The sequence below is a fragment of the Colossoma macropomum genome, unplaced genomic scaffold (genome assembly GCF_904425465.1).
Source record: "Colossoma macropomum unplaced genomic scaffold, Colossoma_macropomum, whole genome shotgun sequence".
Classification (NCBI taxonomy): domain Eukaryota; kingdom Metazoa; phylum Chordata; class Actinopteri; order Characiformes; family Serrasalmidae; genus Colossoma; species Colossoma macropomum.
In genome coordinates, this window is record NW_023494790.1 from 12363025 (window position 1) to 12377739 (window position 14715).

Below are 14715 nucleotides of genomic sequence, written 5' to 3' on the forward strand. Positions count from 1 at the left end.
AGGTTACAATAAGAAAAGCATAGAAATGTGCAGAGCAGAACTGGGATTGTGACCATTTGTGTTAACTTGTGACTGATGTCTAAAGAATGGGTCAGTAAATACTCTCCGTCTGTCTCTCGTTCTCTCTTTTGCTGTCTAGCTAAAGCCACCACTCTGTTCAGTAACCACACTAAATCTATAGTGTGGGGCATGCAGACTCGGGCAGTGCAGGGTATGCTGGACTTTGACTATGTGTGCTCTCGAGAGGAGCCCTCAGTAGCAGCCATGGTCTACCCTTTCACGTGAGTACAATCTGAGGAAATGGCTGTTTAAGTTAGTGATGGCACAGTGCAACCTTTTCTTTTCCGAAACAGACGTTAAAATCTTTAGTGGCCGATACTGATCTGATATTTTTTTCTTCAAATACTGCTAAGCTTTAGCATGAGCTGTTTTTTATTGAAACACTTCACTTAAGATGAGCATTTAAAAGTAGGCTAATGTGCTGGCACTAAACGGCCAACAACATCAACATCTATTAATAGAATTCACTCCGTTTTGTATCCCGTTTTTCGTGAGGATGTAAAGGTTTTTGAATGTGTTTGTATCAGTGGTGACCACAAGCAGAAGTTCTACTGGGGTCATAAGGAGATCTTGTTGCCAGTCTATAAGAACATGGCTGAGGCCATGAAGAAGCACCCGGAAGTGGACGTCCTGATCAGCTTTGCATCTCTCCGCTCTGCGTACGACAGCACCATGGAAACCATGCAGTACCCACAGGTGAGAGTTCTGTTTGGGTGTTTTTCAGTCTTTCTCTTAAACAGTTTGCTGTTTATTGTAAGATTATTACTTTGTAAACGTTAGTTAACGTGGTGCATGATTTACAGTAAGACTGTAGCAGTACAGCTGTTCACTTGCACCAGCACTTTTTTTTAAATTATTATTATTATTATTATTATTATTATTACTACAATTTGAATGAACAGTCTGATAGGTATATCCCAGTTCATCATTAAAATTGTAATTGGAATGCCAGTACTTTGAATGCTTCTACCTTTGTGATCCATTCAGTTAATGCATTCAGAAGTCTGAGTTCCCTCAGATCATTAAAAAAATCAAATTAATTTGAAAATTTTAAGGTCATAAAATGATCTAGATGACTTTTAGAGGCATTAAATGTAGCAATGTTCAGGTATATTCATAAGCCGATAAGTCCATCCCTAATTAAAAATAAAGTGGAAAGTCTTAAGTTCCTAAAACATAGCTCATTTTATATATTAGAATAATCTAAAACTGTATATCAACTAAAACTAACCAGCTCACAGCTTGTTTTTGCTATGTTGAGGTCTTAAAGATGAAAAAAGCATTAATTTTGGTTTTAAAAATTGTTCAGCAGTAAGCTAAATGAGTTGTGCTACATTTGGATTGGAGGGATTGGATGACCACTTTTTTTTAGTACCTAAGCCTGAAGCGGGTGGTTAGGCCTATCTTTGTTTTTGACATCTTGATGTTTAAGACAAAATCAATATGCAATGCATGAAAAAAACTAAAACTGAAAATTCATTTTTTCACATTTTCACTGAAAATGCAATGAAAGTACACAGAACAAAACCATTTGAATGAGTAATCTGAACAATGAACCTCTTTATCAACAGATAAAAGTCTTTATTGTCTATATATTTATGTCTGTCAGTAGGCGTTTATTGGTGATATGTGTTGCTATCTGTGTAGAACAACATTGCACTCCTGACAACTCTGACATGCTGCACGTTTTTATTGTTTATGGCCATTTTATTGTTTTTGGCTTTTTTCCAAACGTTAAACTAAATTAGTCTTCAAAATAATCTATAGATTACTGTTCATATAACTGATAGTGACTGTTGTAGTCTCTGAGTACATTTCCCTCTTCTGTGCATGTAAAACAAATAGGAGCATCATTGGTGTGTTGTGGTTTCGTTATGAACACGTCTCTGATTCCTTTTTCTGCTCTGCTGTCAGATCCACACTATAGCCATCATCGCTGAAGGCATTCCTGAAGCACTGACACGTAAACTGATCAAGACCGCAGATGAGAAAGGAGTCACCATCATCGGGCCTGCAACAGTAAATTCACGCACCATTAATGACCGTTGATGACGTGTGCAAGTGTCAGATTACTCTCCTTACTTTCAAATTAGTGTTTCAAGGTCTTATTTAGTGTTTGTCTGTTTAGGTTGGTGGTATAAAGCCAGGCTGCTTTAAGATTGGTAACACAGGAGGGATGCTGGACAACATTCTGGCATCGAAACTGTACCGGCCAGGCAGCGTGGCGTATGTGTCCCGATCCGGAGGCATGTCTAACGAGCTCAACAACATCATCTCCCGCACCACAGATGGGGTGTACGAGGGTGTGGCCATCGGAGGAGACCGGTGAGGGAGAACTTTGACTCCTTCACACTGCTTTAGATAAAATATCATTTGCCTTTACAGGCAGTTCAGTGTGGAGGTTCTTCAGGATGTTCTTATGAATTAGTTTATCTCCAACAACTTGCCTTTAACACTGGGAAATATGTATTTAATAATATTTCGTTGAATAAGAAAAAAAGATCTTTTGAGTAATTTTTAGTATCTTAAAAGAAATATTTCATTGCTTTAAGGCATGGTGGCTAGATCTAAGTAAAATAATTTGATCTGGTCTTAAAATAATAATCTAAAATTAGCAAAACTATCATGAATCTTGCTTTAAGCATTTTCTTAAAACCTCATTAGGTACAGAATTTCTGTACACTTCTCTTAAATAATTACTCTGCTTAAAATAAGATGCGTTCCTGAAAATGCTTCTTAGAATGAGGCATGACATGTTCACAAAATGCCACACAAATGATGGTAAATGGATTCATTAACTCCACAAGATGAACACACTGGCTGAAAAGGCAAAAGATTTGTCTTGTTGAAATGTCATTGTATGTATTTTATAAATATTTCATAGCATTTTTTGAGTTTTTATATGTATACTATAAAATACATAAAATGAAATTCCAACAAGACAGGCTAGATGTTTTTATGAGCAAAAAACTAAACTAGATTTGTATCTGTGAGATTAATCAGCCTGCTTCAGACTTCTGTTTATTTTAAGAATGCAAAGTTTTGGAATTTTTAAGATTGTAAAGCTAGATTTCTGTCTGATTAAAATAAGATATCTTGATCTTTTTTCTTTTTTCCTTAATAGTTTCAAAACTTTATAGTTCTCTTTTTATCTTAGGAGGTCTGTATAATTATGTAATTTATCTGAGTAAGGTCATTGTACGCAAAGTTCCTAAAAGCTAGGTGATTGATCTTGTATATCACTGTTGTCAGAAGAACACTGACACTGTCTCCCTCTGAACCCTCATTAGGGGGCTGCACCTGCATTTTTGACAGTCATGGCTTGTAGTTTTGTGCCTGCTGAGAGATTTTTTTAATTATTTTTTTTTTATTTCCCTGAAAGATGAGGAATCCTAAACCCTTCCCCAAACTTCCTTCTGTGTGTTTTTTTTTCTAAACAAATTAAAAGAAAAGTAAAATTAAATGAAAATAGGAACCAGTTCTGATGGTATATGTGTGTCTCCCCTTTTTCTGCAGTTACCCTGGTTCTACGTTCATGGACCACGTTCTGCGTTACCAGGACACTCCTGGAGTGAAGATGATCGTAGTGCTCGGGGAGGTCAGGGCTTTCTCTTCTGTATTAACGTTGTTATACCCTTACTCAAAGTTTGACTCACAAGTTCAAGCTCTTGTGTGACCAGATCTTACTCAGCCCTGACTTTCTCTCCTGTTGTGTGTGCAGATTGGAGGCACTGAAGAGTATAAGATCTGCGAGGGTGTTAAAGAGGGCAGGATCACTAAGCCTGTGGTCTGCTGGTGTATTGGCACATGTGCCACTATGTTCTCCTCTGAGGTTCACTGGCTGCTTCTTTAAATGTTACATATTTACTTGCCATTAATATAAAGATTATCGATAATTTGTTTTAGGTACAAAAACAATTGCATACATATATGTGCATAAAATAAATATACTAATCTGTTCTGATTTAATATTTTTGTGTTGGCGTAACCATTTCCAAAGCGCTACTCAAAGAAGGTCCAGTATTTACGGTTACCATCCGATACCTAGTTTATCTGTGCAATCCTTCATTAAATTAAATCAGGTACTGATGATAGAATGGACCTGGATTGAAGATGATCGTAGTGCTCAGGGAGGTCGGGGCTTTTGTTTCCCCCCAAGCATTGCTCAAACTTGCTAGAGAAGTCAGGAGCCAAACCAAAACTTGAAGTTCTTCTTACATTTTACTGTATTTATTTGCATTTGTATTTTTTCTAGTTTTTTTATAGTGTATTTATTGGACAAAACATGTAAATCATTATCTTGGATGTCTAAGACTTCTGCACAGAACAAACAGTACAATTAAACATCACAACTCTATATGTATTGTTTAAAAAAATGACAGGCATGGACTGTTTTTGTACGACTCACATTTGCACATTTGTACATCACATTTTCTTTTATAGGCCATTCATCTCATTTGATCCGTTTTTAATAGTAAAATTGCTGATAAACACTTCACATATTCAGACTAATTGTAAAATAAAAGCTAAATTGATCAGTGTGTGTTGACTATGTTTGTGTGGTGTTGTAGGTGCAGTTTGGTCATGCGGGAGCGTGTGCGAATCAGGCGTCGGAGACGGCTGTGGCTAAAAACCAGGCACTGCGGGAAGCCGGTGTGTTTGTGCCCAAGAGCTTCGATGAGCTGGGAGATGTTATCAGGTCAGAATTTACCAATAGACTAACGACCTGACTTTTACTTTACACAAATATAGCCATTTTATTTCCTATTCAAAACCACCAGTGAACCTACACGTCTTCAGTTTCAGTGCTGATAATGGTACACTACTGGTAAATCCAAAAATGTTTTTTTTAAACACTGTATTGTCTTACAACTTGCTGCATATACTTCTCTAGCATTTGTGCATATAAAGACAAGATATAAAGACAAAACTCAAAACTTATAAAACAGTGGCTCATGCATCAGACACCTATTTGAAACCCTTTCATGTAACTATTTTCTGTGAAACCTTTCAGAGGCATTTAATGCTTTGCATGTCTTGTTCCTATCAGCAGACTCTTTATCTAGAATGGAGCCTTTCACATTAAACCACCCTGAATGACTTGGTTTATGTTTTAATGAGGTGTTTTCACAAGGATTAAAAGTATTCCTGTGCGTCATCGATCTGTATGATGTTCTGTTATAACTGGCTCTGCATTAAGGTTTTATAAGGATGTGCTCTGTGTGCCTGTACAGGTCGGTGTATGATGACCTGGTAGCGAATGGGGTTATTATTCCAGCTCAGGAGGTTCCGCCTCCAACAGTGCCAATGGACTACTCCTGGGCCAGGGTAACTCTCAGTACTGCTTACACAACCTCAAAGAATACAATCAGTACTATACCAGGGTTTTTTTTTCTATTATTATTATTATTATTATTATTATTATTTTGCTTTCATTAAAAAGGAGAAAAGACATCTCGTCATACATTTTGAAGTGTGAAAAAAATCCTTTGTAAACAAACTATATCAGAGACAAATTGTCCAACCTTCTTTACACACACTCACTCTCTCTCTCTCTCTCTCACTCACTCACTCACTCACACATTTGTTCTCCTTTTATATTGCTATGAATTGTAATTCATCTGCTTAGACGCATAAGAGTCTGTCTGCTTTCAGTGCAGTTTTGAGGTATTGGAGATGAAATATTTCAAGAATGCCAGATAGAACCTTTAATTGACAATAATTGATAACGAAAAGAAATAGCATAGAATAAAAATTCTGAAATACAGTTGAATAAAAAATACATGCGGATTCAATAACTACCACACATTCTTTCTCTCTGTGTTTAGGAGCTTGGTCTGATCCGTAAGCCAGCGTCCTTCATGACGAGTATCTGCGATGAGCGAGGTCAGGAGCTGATCTATGCTGGCATGCCCATCACTGAGGTCTTTAAAGAGGAGATGGGCTTGGGAGGAGTCCTCGGGCTGCTCTGGTTCCAGAGGAGGTCTGACTGCTTATTTATTTATATATATGCACACGCGTGCACACAAACACACACCCCGCATTCATTTAAGCTTGGTATGTTTTATTTGTGGCCCACAACACAGCAGTTGTATTGGTGCTCAAGAAGAAGGAAACCTATAATAATAATACAGAGAAAATAATGAAGTTAGTATAAAAGGTAATTTAAAAAATAATGACGTTAATATAATAAACTTAATATCCAGAATGAAGTTAAAGTAAAATTACACTCAGAATGAAGTTTTTAAAAATAACACCCAGAACGAAGTTATAATAAAATCAGAATGAAAATTCAGAATGAAATTACAGTATAATTAAAATATGAATACCCACAAGGCATCATATTCAAGTGATCACATCTAGAGTCAGATAACTGTGCAAGAGGTAACCAAATGAACAGTGACTTCTTATTGTTGCCAAAAAAACATAAAACTTGTGTGAAATATGCAGAAAAATCTCCATCTTGCCTGAATGTCACTTAGCTGTGCACTTATTTTGGCAAAAAAAAAAATTGTGCAATTATTCTCAAAACCCGTGATGTACTGTTCTCTTTAAAATTGGGGGAAAAATGCACAAAGTTCAGGACCTACAGTGGATAACAGTATTTCATACAGTGTCAGAAACCACATGAGCAAGTGTACAAAGCTACACAGTATAAAACTACACAGGCGAACTTCAGACAAAACATGTCTTAGTTGATCAAATACTTTTGGGGAAGGGGGAGTTGGATAAAATTTATTATTTGCCACCACTGAGTACTGAATTTAAAATACAAGAAGTTTCCACTGAGCAGTTTTACACAATTGGTTGTGTTGACTCCTCCTATTCAGGCATACATGGTCTGAATGTGGGCTGTTTCTTCGTACTGTAAAATCATGTATGTTTTAATACTTTATTAACTGATTTGTGGTCGCACTGTTTTTTTTTTTTGTTTTTTTTAATCCCACCGCTACAGGTTACCTCGCTATGCGTGTCAGTTCATTGAGATGTGTCTGATGGTGACGGCAGATCACGGCCCTGCAGTGTCAGGAGCCCACAACACCATTGTGTGTGCACGTGCAGGAAAAGACCTCGTCTCCAGCCTCACCTCTGGCCTGCTTACCATTGTAAGACCTGACTCATTATTGCACATATATAACTGTGTTCGTCTTACTGCAGATGTAACTGCTACAACTCTGCACAATAAGACTGAAGTAAACAGTCACTGTGGGTTACAGAAGCCAATTTCATGCAGTGTTATTTCATGCAGGAAGTAAACAGTCAGTCACTGCTACCTAGATTTAAAATGTTTGATATTTACAGCAAGTAATTGGATGTTTGTCAGTGTAATGTTTACTGATTATAAATAATTTTTCTTCAATTAACCACTTCTTTTCATATTCAGCAGTAATATATTGATGTATGGATTTGATCCTTTCTGCAATTTATTCTGTAATTAATTAGATATTGTAAAAAGAATAATGATGTCAAAGTTAACATGATACACTTTTAATAACACAAAAATTAAAGCATTTTACTATTGATCTTTTGAATCATTCTTAGTGGTGCAGGCTGAGGCCCAGCTGTATGTTGCTGTGGTAAATTCTGCAGTTGTCTCCTTCAAATATAGGTTTTAAGTATGGACAAAAGAATTAGGACACACCTTTTAATCACTGAATTCAGTTGTTTCATTCAGTCTCATAGCCACAAGTGTATAAAATCAAGCACCTAGCCATTCAGTCTGTCTTTACAAACATTTTTGAAAGAATGGGTCGTTCTAAAGAGCTCACTGAATTCGAGCTTGGTGCTGTAATAGGATGCAGCTGTTGCAACAAGTCAGTTTGCGAAATTTCGTCCCTGCTAGATGTTCCACAATCAGCTGTGAATGGGATTATTGAAAAGTAGAAGTGTTTAGGAACCACAGCAAGAGTGCTGAGGTGCATGGTGCATAAAGTTCGCCAACGCTCCGCTGACTCTATAACTGCAGAGTTCCAAATCTCCTCTGGCATTGACATCAGCACAAAAGCTGTGCACCAGAAGCTTCATGGCATGGGTTTCCATGGCCGAGCAGCTGCATGCAAGCCTTACATCACCAAGCACAAAGCCAAGCGTCCGATGGAGTGGTGTTAAGCACCACCACTGGACTCTGGAGCAGTGGAAACATATTCTGCTCCATATTAATGCCTATAGATTTGAGTAAGTTGTCATAAAAGCTCCTGTAGGTGTATTGAGTAGCTTGTAAAGTAATACTTTCAGCACCTTTAGCAGACAACGCTACCTACCCTTAAACCTAGTGACCTACCCACAAAATAAAGCAAGTAATTGCAGTTAATTATTTTAATATTTTTTTAAATACATCTTCATGGTAGAAAGTTTGCAAGTTGAATATATTTGTCTTGATACATGCTTGAATATGAATGTTGAGGGCATGTTTTGCAGGGGGACCGATTCGGTGGAGCTTTGGATGCAGCTGCTAAGCAGTTCAGTAAAGCCTTTGACAGCGGCATGCTGCCCATGGAGTTTGTAAACAAGATGAAGAAAGATGGCAAACTCATCATGGGCATCGGACACAGAGTGAAATCAGTAAGTTGATGTGCACACTCACATACAAATGGGCTTTCATGCAGTGAAATTGAACATGACCTCTTGCAATGGAAAAAAAAACGTCCTGTTAAACTAGACTATGCATAAGCTTTAGTGATCAGTGGCCAAAAAACAAAAGTTGACGATGGGTTACCAGCAGCTGTATGTGGCCTCCAAAAACAACAATAATATAAAAAATACATAAATACATGTACTCAGCATTCAGCAACAGTATGAACTGAAGACCATCTGAAATCGCCTAAAAGCTACTTTCTTGTTTATTTATGTACTGTGACCTTTCAACATCAAATTGTAACAAGCTGGCCAGTCTTGGTAAACTAAACTTAAACTAAACCATATCTTGTTGGCAAACAAGCCAAATCTCTCTTCTTTTGAGTTAACGTGCTCGACTTTGTGCACCTAGCACACTTCTGACAAAACAAAATTGAAGAGTGTTTTGAAAAATGTATGTCAGCTCATGATAGCATTTTGCTGGCTAACTTGCTTCACTTGTGCTATTGATTGTATTCCGGATATTAAAAGAGCATGCATGTGAGAGATTTGGAGGCAGTTTTTAGAGGAGGTGTACCCTTATTTAGGGGTTTTCAGCACCAAAAGCTGAAGAGGTTGTCCAGACGTGTACCCTTGTTATGAGGTCATGTCTGACCCTGCAAGACTAGAGACATACAAACGCGTCAATGACACAAAAGTGTTTAAAGCTCCCAGTTTATTAGAGCTCTCTCTTGCATATGAATACATGATGACACTGATAAACACATTAGTTTGCTCGATTTGTTAATGTTTTATATTTCTAACTGTTTTTCAGATCAATAACCCTGACATGAGGGTGCAGATCCTGAAGGACTTCGTGAAACAGCACTTTCCTGCTACACAGCTGCTGGATTATGCCCTCGATGTGGAGAAAATCACCACCTCAAAGGTTTGTTTGTATGTGTATGGGTACTTTGTACACTACCGTTCAAAGGTTTATTCATTTGATTGTTACTTAATTCCATAGTATCTTGCACAGGGTAGTTTGAAATACTATAAGCTAGACACCAGAAGATATTTCAAGACGTTATTTAATATTTTAAGTTTTAGAAACACAAAGAACAGATAAAATGCTGAATAAAATATTGTAATTATCTACTTGTGGTCATTTTTGGTAAGTAATTCATTGATGAGCCTTAGGATTTGATCACCATTTTTCAAATACCAGGTATAATGTTATGGATGTTAATTTCATTATATCTTAATTCTGGATTTTAATACTATTTCAGAACAAGTCTGGATGTTGTACAGCTTTCTCACTCATATGGAATTGTCTACAGCTTTGTTCATCATTCTGCACGCATTTAACATTTCTCCATTTTTTACAGATTAAATGGGCCAAACAGGCATTTTAAATATTTCTATTTTAACATGAATCCGGTAAAGTGCCATATCAAAAGTATGATGCAACTACCGGTTTAGCACAATAAATCATGCATAATTATGCTATGACATTTCAGTACCACAGCATTCAGATGCAGCGTGGGTGCACTTACCTGCCTCAAAGTTATTTACACAATAAAATTGTAGCACAGATCAGTCAATATAAAAATAATAAATTGACAGATTGCTAGTTTATGTTTAGTTCAAAAATCCAGTGATTCCAATCTTGGTTGATTACATTGGGCTTCCCAAATATGATTGTCTTTTACACTTCAAAACTTAAACCAAATTACTTTTTCCTTTTAGATGGCTGTATTTTACCTTGTTGTTGTCACAAATGTAGCAATATAAATATGTAAGTGTATTGTCTTCTTTACAGTCCCAACAATGAAAATATTAATATTTTGCCTTGTCTTTAACTCTCTCCTTTACAGAAGCCCAACCTGATCCTAAACGTAGATGGTTTGATTGGCGTAGCTTTTGTGGATCTACTAAGAACGTGTGGAGGATTCACTCGGTAAAGCACATGTAGTCCATGTAATTTCAGCCCAAAACATACTGTATGTTACACAAACCTCAATTTGAAAAAAGTTGAAACAGTATGTGAAATGGGGTCCCCGGGAATGAGCTGGAAGAAGTTGCGGGGGACAGGGTCATCTGGGATTCTCTGCTCTCCCAACTGCTACCGCGACCCTATCTGGACTAAGCAGTTAACGACGACGATGATGATGATGAGTATGTGAAATGCAAATAAACACAGAAAGCAATCATTTGTAAATCTGCTTTGACCTGTATTCAAAGACCATATATTTAATGTTTTGTTTCATCAACCTCATTGATTCAGGAAATATATACGCTCAGTCTGAAATTGATGCCTGCAACGTGCTCCAAAAACATTGAGACCAGGAACTTTGATGTGAAATGTTCATAAAATATTTTAAACAAGTGATGCAATCGTGTTTGGGTACAAAAGGAGCGTCCAAAAACAGCCAACTGAAGATTCCTATAACAGGAGAATGGCTTTCTACAGTGGATTAGTTTTTATCTTCAGTCACCAGATGCTTATTATGTGTTGTTTAAAAGAATACAAGGAAAAGTTAATATGTAAACACCAAATATCATGTTTTTGTACCGTTTTCTATTAAATACAGGTGAAATAGAACTGCTCATCACGGCTTTCTGTTTTTACTGGCATTTTACATACTTTTGGGTCCCAACTTTTTTGAAATTGAAGTTTCATCATTTAGTATTTTCATATAAGAACATTTTGGAGAGCTTTGCTTGTGTTTTGTTAACGGGCTCTTTGTGTGTTGGTTGCAGAGATGAAGCAGACGAGTTTGTGGAAATTGGAGCCCTTAACGGGATCTTTGTTCTAGGACGCAGCATGGGCTTTATCGGTAACTTATCCCTCTTCATATATGCCCTTTTGCCAGTGTTGTTCTTTCGCTCTCTCTGCCAAATGAACAACCGCTGGTTTAACCAGGTCTGATCAATCATGACTCTGCAGCAAGGAAGATTTATTTATTTATTTATTTATTTATTTATTTAATATTCCCTTCATACCAGGTCACTACCTGGACCAGAAGCGGCTGAAACAAGGCCTCTACCGCCACCCATGGGACGACATCTCCTACGTTCTTCCTGAGCACATGTCCATGTGACCTCCTCGCTAGGGAAACGACCCTGTACGGACGGAGACTGGCCATCCTTGCAGCAACTTACTTCTTTTCCTGCTCTTTCTGTCTTCTGCACAACAAAACTAACCTGTTTTTGGAAAACCTGGATTGGAAACTGTGGGTGGAGGGTCTAAGGAACATGTAGAAAGGGAGAAGCTGTTATTATTATTATTATTATTATTATTATTATTATGAGTAAAAAAACAAATAAAATAAAAATAAGAAACCTTTTTATTTAATTTCTGAACTGTGGAAGGGATCTGCAGCACCTCTATGGATTCAGTTACAATGAAGTTACAAGACACTTACCTATTTTTATTCATCAAGTCAGTCGTATTAGGTGCAGGAAGGGCGTTAAAGTACAAATCATCATAACCCACCGTAGAGGTACTGAAAGAAGGATTTTGATTGCCAAGCTAATGTTATAGCAGCACAATGACAAACATTTTCTTTTGACTAATGTCTTTCAGTTAACACTAAGATACACCTGCGATTTGCTTAAAGAAATAAAGCTAGTGATGTAGGAGGATTGTTACATAGAAGGTACTATGGAATCAGCAAGGTTATTTGGGACTCAAGGCCTATGGCTTGCTGCGTCTGCTTATGTGACCTTTTTAAAAAAAACTCAGCTTAAGTAGTTGTCGATTTAACTCAATGATGCTCCAAACAGTCGTATTATACCATTTATACTTCCACTTTGCTGCTCTGTTTCAGAACTGGGAGCTGCTTTGATTCAAACCAGGCCAATTGAGCGTTTCTTTAGCAGGTCTTAATCCGTTGCACTTCTGTAACGTTAAATGATAAGGATGACTGAGAGTTAGGGTGACATCCAGAAGCCTACGAAATTGGGATAAACACAATTGAGCAAAAAAAAGTACACACACTGGTAAAATCCTGGATTGCTGTGACATGAACACGAGGGCGTTCGCTTGAACAGTACGTTGCACTTTAAATACCGCAAAATACTGTTACATGGAAAAGAGGCTTTACATGAAGGGTTGACAGCTTTACAGTACTGACCCTGTTTATCTGAACGCGATGGGGGACGGTGAAAGGTGTCATAATTCACCTGAGAAGCAAACGCCTTTTGACGTGCATGACTGTCTCTGCCGCTCGTGGCTGCGTACCTCTCAGCTCGCTGAGATCTTTGTCCTTTCCTTTGGAACATCACTCCTTTTTTATGAGTCAAATCTTACTTTTGGGGAGACTGGCATTCTCCAGACTTTGAGTCTGTTTTTACGTTCGACTCAGTTATTTAAATGTGAAAATAAGTAAATGCTTTTGCTATGTTCTTTTGTTTTTAATATATGCCCAGAAACTAATACTGTAGAATAAAATAAAGATCTTTCTTGGTTAACTCTCTTGTTTGACACAGTGTTTGTGTTCATTGCTCAGCTGAAATTATCTGTCAGACTTACGCTTTCACTGATCTGTGAATAATGATCAATATTGTATGTGTTTTTGGCATTGTTGATGAAATTGAATGAAAGTATTGAATACAGCTTAGGGTTCCTTTTAACCCTTTAAACTCTAAGGGCACGCATTGATCCACACTTCAGTTCCTCACTTTATTAACTACAAAACATACACATTAATTTCATAGTAGTTACTGAAGTCTTAATATCTAAAATAAATAGTAAAAATATCAGATAAGAATGAAGTACATTAAAATAAATAATGCATTCATTTAATTGATTTGAATGCTTGCATAATTTCCACATGAATAAAATATATTACATTAACATAATTATTCCCAAAAGTAGGCTAAATGGGAAAATTGTATGGTGTATACATTTTGAATTGGATAAATGTCTATGCATTGCTGTGCTTTTTAAAGGTCTATAATCAAAGTGTTTGCACTGATTGGACTCCAGATGTCGGTACTGGTGTGGTATCAATGCTGATCTGATATTAAATAGGGCAAAAAGAAAATATATTCCAGTCCCCTATAAAATCTTTCCTGAAATACTACTCACTCTGCAAGGTATGTAGTTTTTCCTGTGGGGCTAATGATAGCCTACTTTTAGATGCTCATATTATGTGTAGTTTTTAAAGAAGAAATATCAGATTAGTATTGGTTGATACCCAAGGTTTCAATATCAATATATGGAAAAAAACAAATAATATTGTGTCAACTCTATATAAATTTGAATACTAAAATTAGGGGAACAAGTGGGGAGATGACCTAAAGCCTAGAAGTAACAACATGTAAATTTAATATAAATATATAAAGTGATGTAGTACAGTACTGTATTTTATTCTAGTTGTAATTGAATATGCTATTTAGTATTTGTGGTGCATATTGCTGCTGTCAGAACAAAACCTTGTATCTCCAAAATGGCCATTTTACAGGAGAAGGAAAAAACATACTTTATTTTTAATGTATTTTAATGTATATTTTTACGTCAATGGAATTTCCAAGTAATTTTGAGCTGTTTCTTTTGGTCCATTCATCATGAAATTTACATACAATGTAAAGGACAACAGGCATTTTCAATTTATGTTAAAAATGGAGATACAAGGTTTTGTTCTGACAACAGCGATACAATATGAATATATTTGTGACATTAACCCTACACTACAGCTACTGATGTGCCAATCACATCAGGACAAACCTCTGAATTTATTTATGGATAGCTAACATTACTTTCATCACTGCCTTTTAAATCATATATCAAAATATAGCTGATTGGTGTTTCTACTAACATTTTCAAGAAGTTTCATTAAAACATTATATTGTATATATTAAGGGAGGCACAGAAGAATCAAAATGTTATCCCTCAACAGGCTAACATTCAGTGCTCATGGCAAAATGGATGAATGTTGGTCAAGAAGGCAAACTTGGTACATTTTTGCTCTCAATTAAAAAACCATGTGAATGCATAAAGAGTTATTCTCTATAACATTATTATTTTATTATTATTATTATTATTATTATTATAGTATTTTTATATGTGGCACTTCATGTTCTATTTTGTTCCAA

General features: G+C 36.5%; 1 protein-coding gene across 3 annotated transcripts in view; it reads left to right on the plus strand.

Annotated features, from left to right (window-relative positions):
• Window positions 1–12348, plus strand: part of aclyb (ATP citrate lyase b) — a 39714-nt gene extending 27366 nt beyond the window's left edge. For all 3 annotated transcript variants that reach the window (XM_036572133.1, XM_036572134.1, XM_036572135.1), the window contains 15 exons: window positions 140–281; window positions 588–756; window positions 1975–2079; window positions 2189–2385; window positions 3577–3658; window positions 3782–3892; window positions 4632–4759; window positions 5295–5388; window positions 5889–6043; window positions 7016–7166; window positions 8479–8622; window positions 9449–9562; window positions 10491–10573; window positions 11377–11453; window positions 11623–12348. In XM_036572133.1, the coding sequence (XP_036428026.1) occupies window positions 140–281; window positions 588–756; window positions 1975–2079; window positions 2189–2385; window positions 3577–3658; window positions 3782–3892; window positions 4632–4759; window positions 5295–5388; window positions 5889–6043; window positions 7016–7166; window positions 8479–8622; window positions 9449–9562; window positions 10491–10573; window positions 11377–11453; window positions 11623–11717 (1847 nt within the window). In that variant the 3' untranslated portion in view covers window positions 11718–12348. The remainder of the gene's footprint in view (window positions 1–139; window positions 282–587; window positions 757–1974; window positions 2080–2188; window positions 2386–3576; window positions 3659–3781; window positions 3893–4631; window positions 4760–5294; window positions 5389–5888; window positions 6044–7015; window positions 7167–8478; window positions 8623–9448; window positions 9563–10490; window positions 10574–11376; window positions 11454–11622) is intronic.
• The last annotated feature ends 2367 nt before the right edge of the window (window positions 12349–14715 follow it).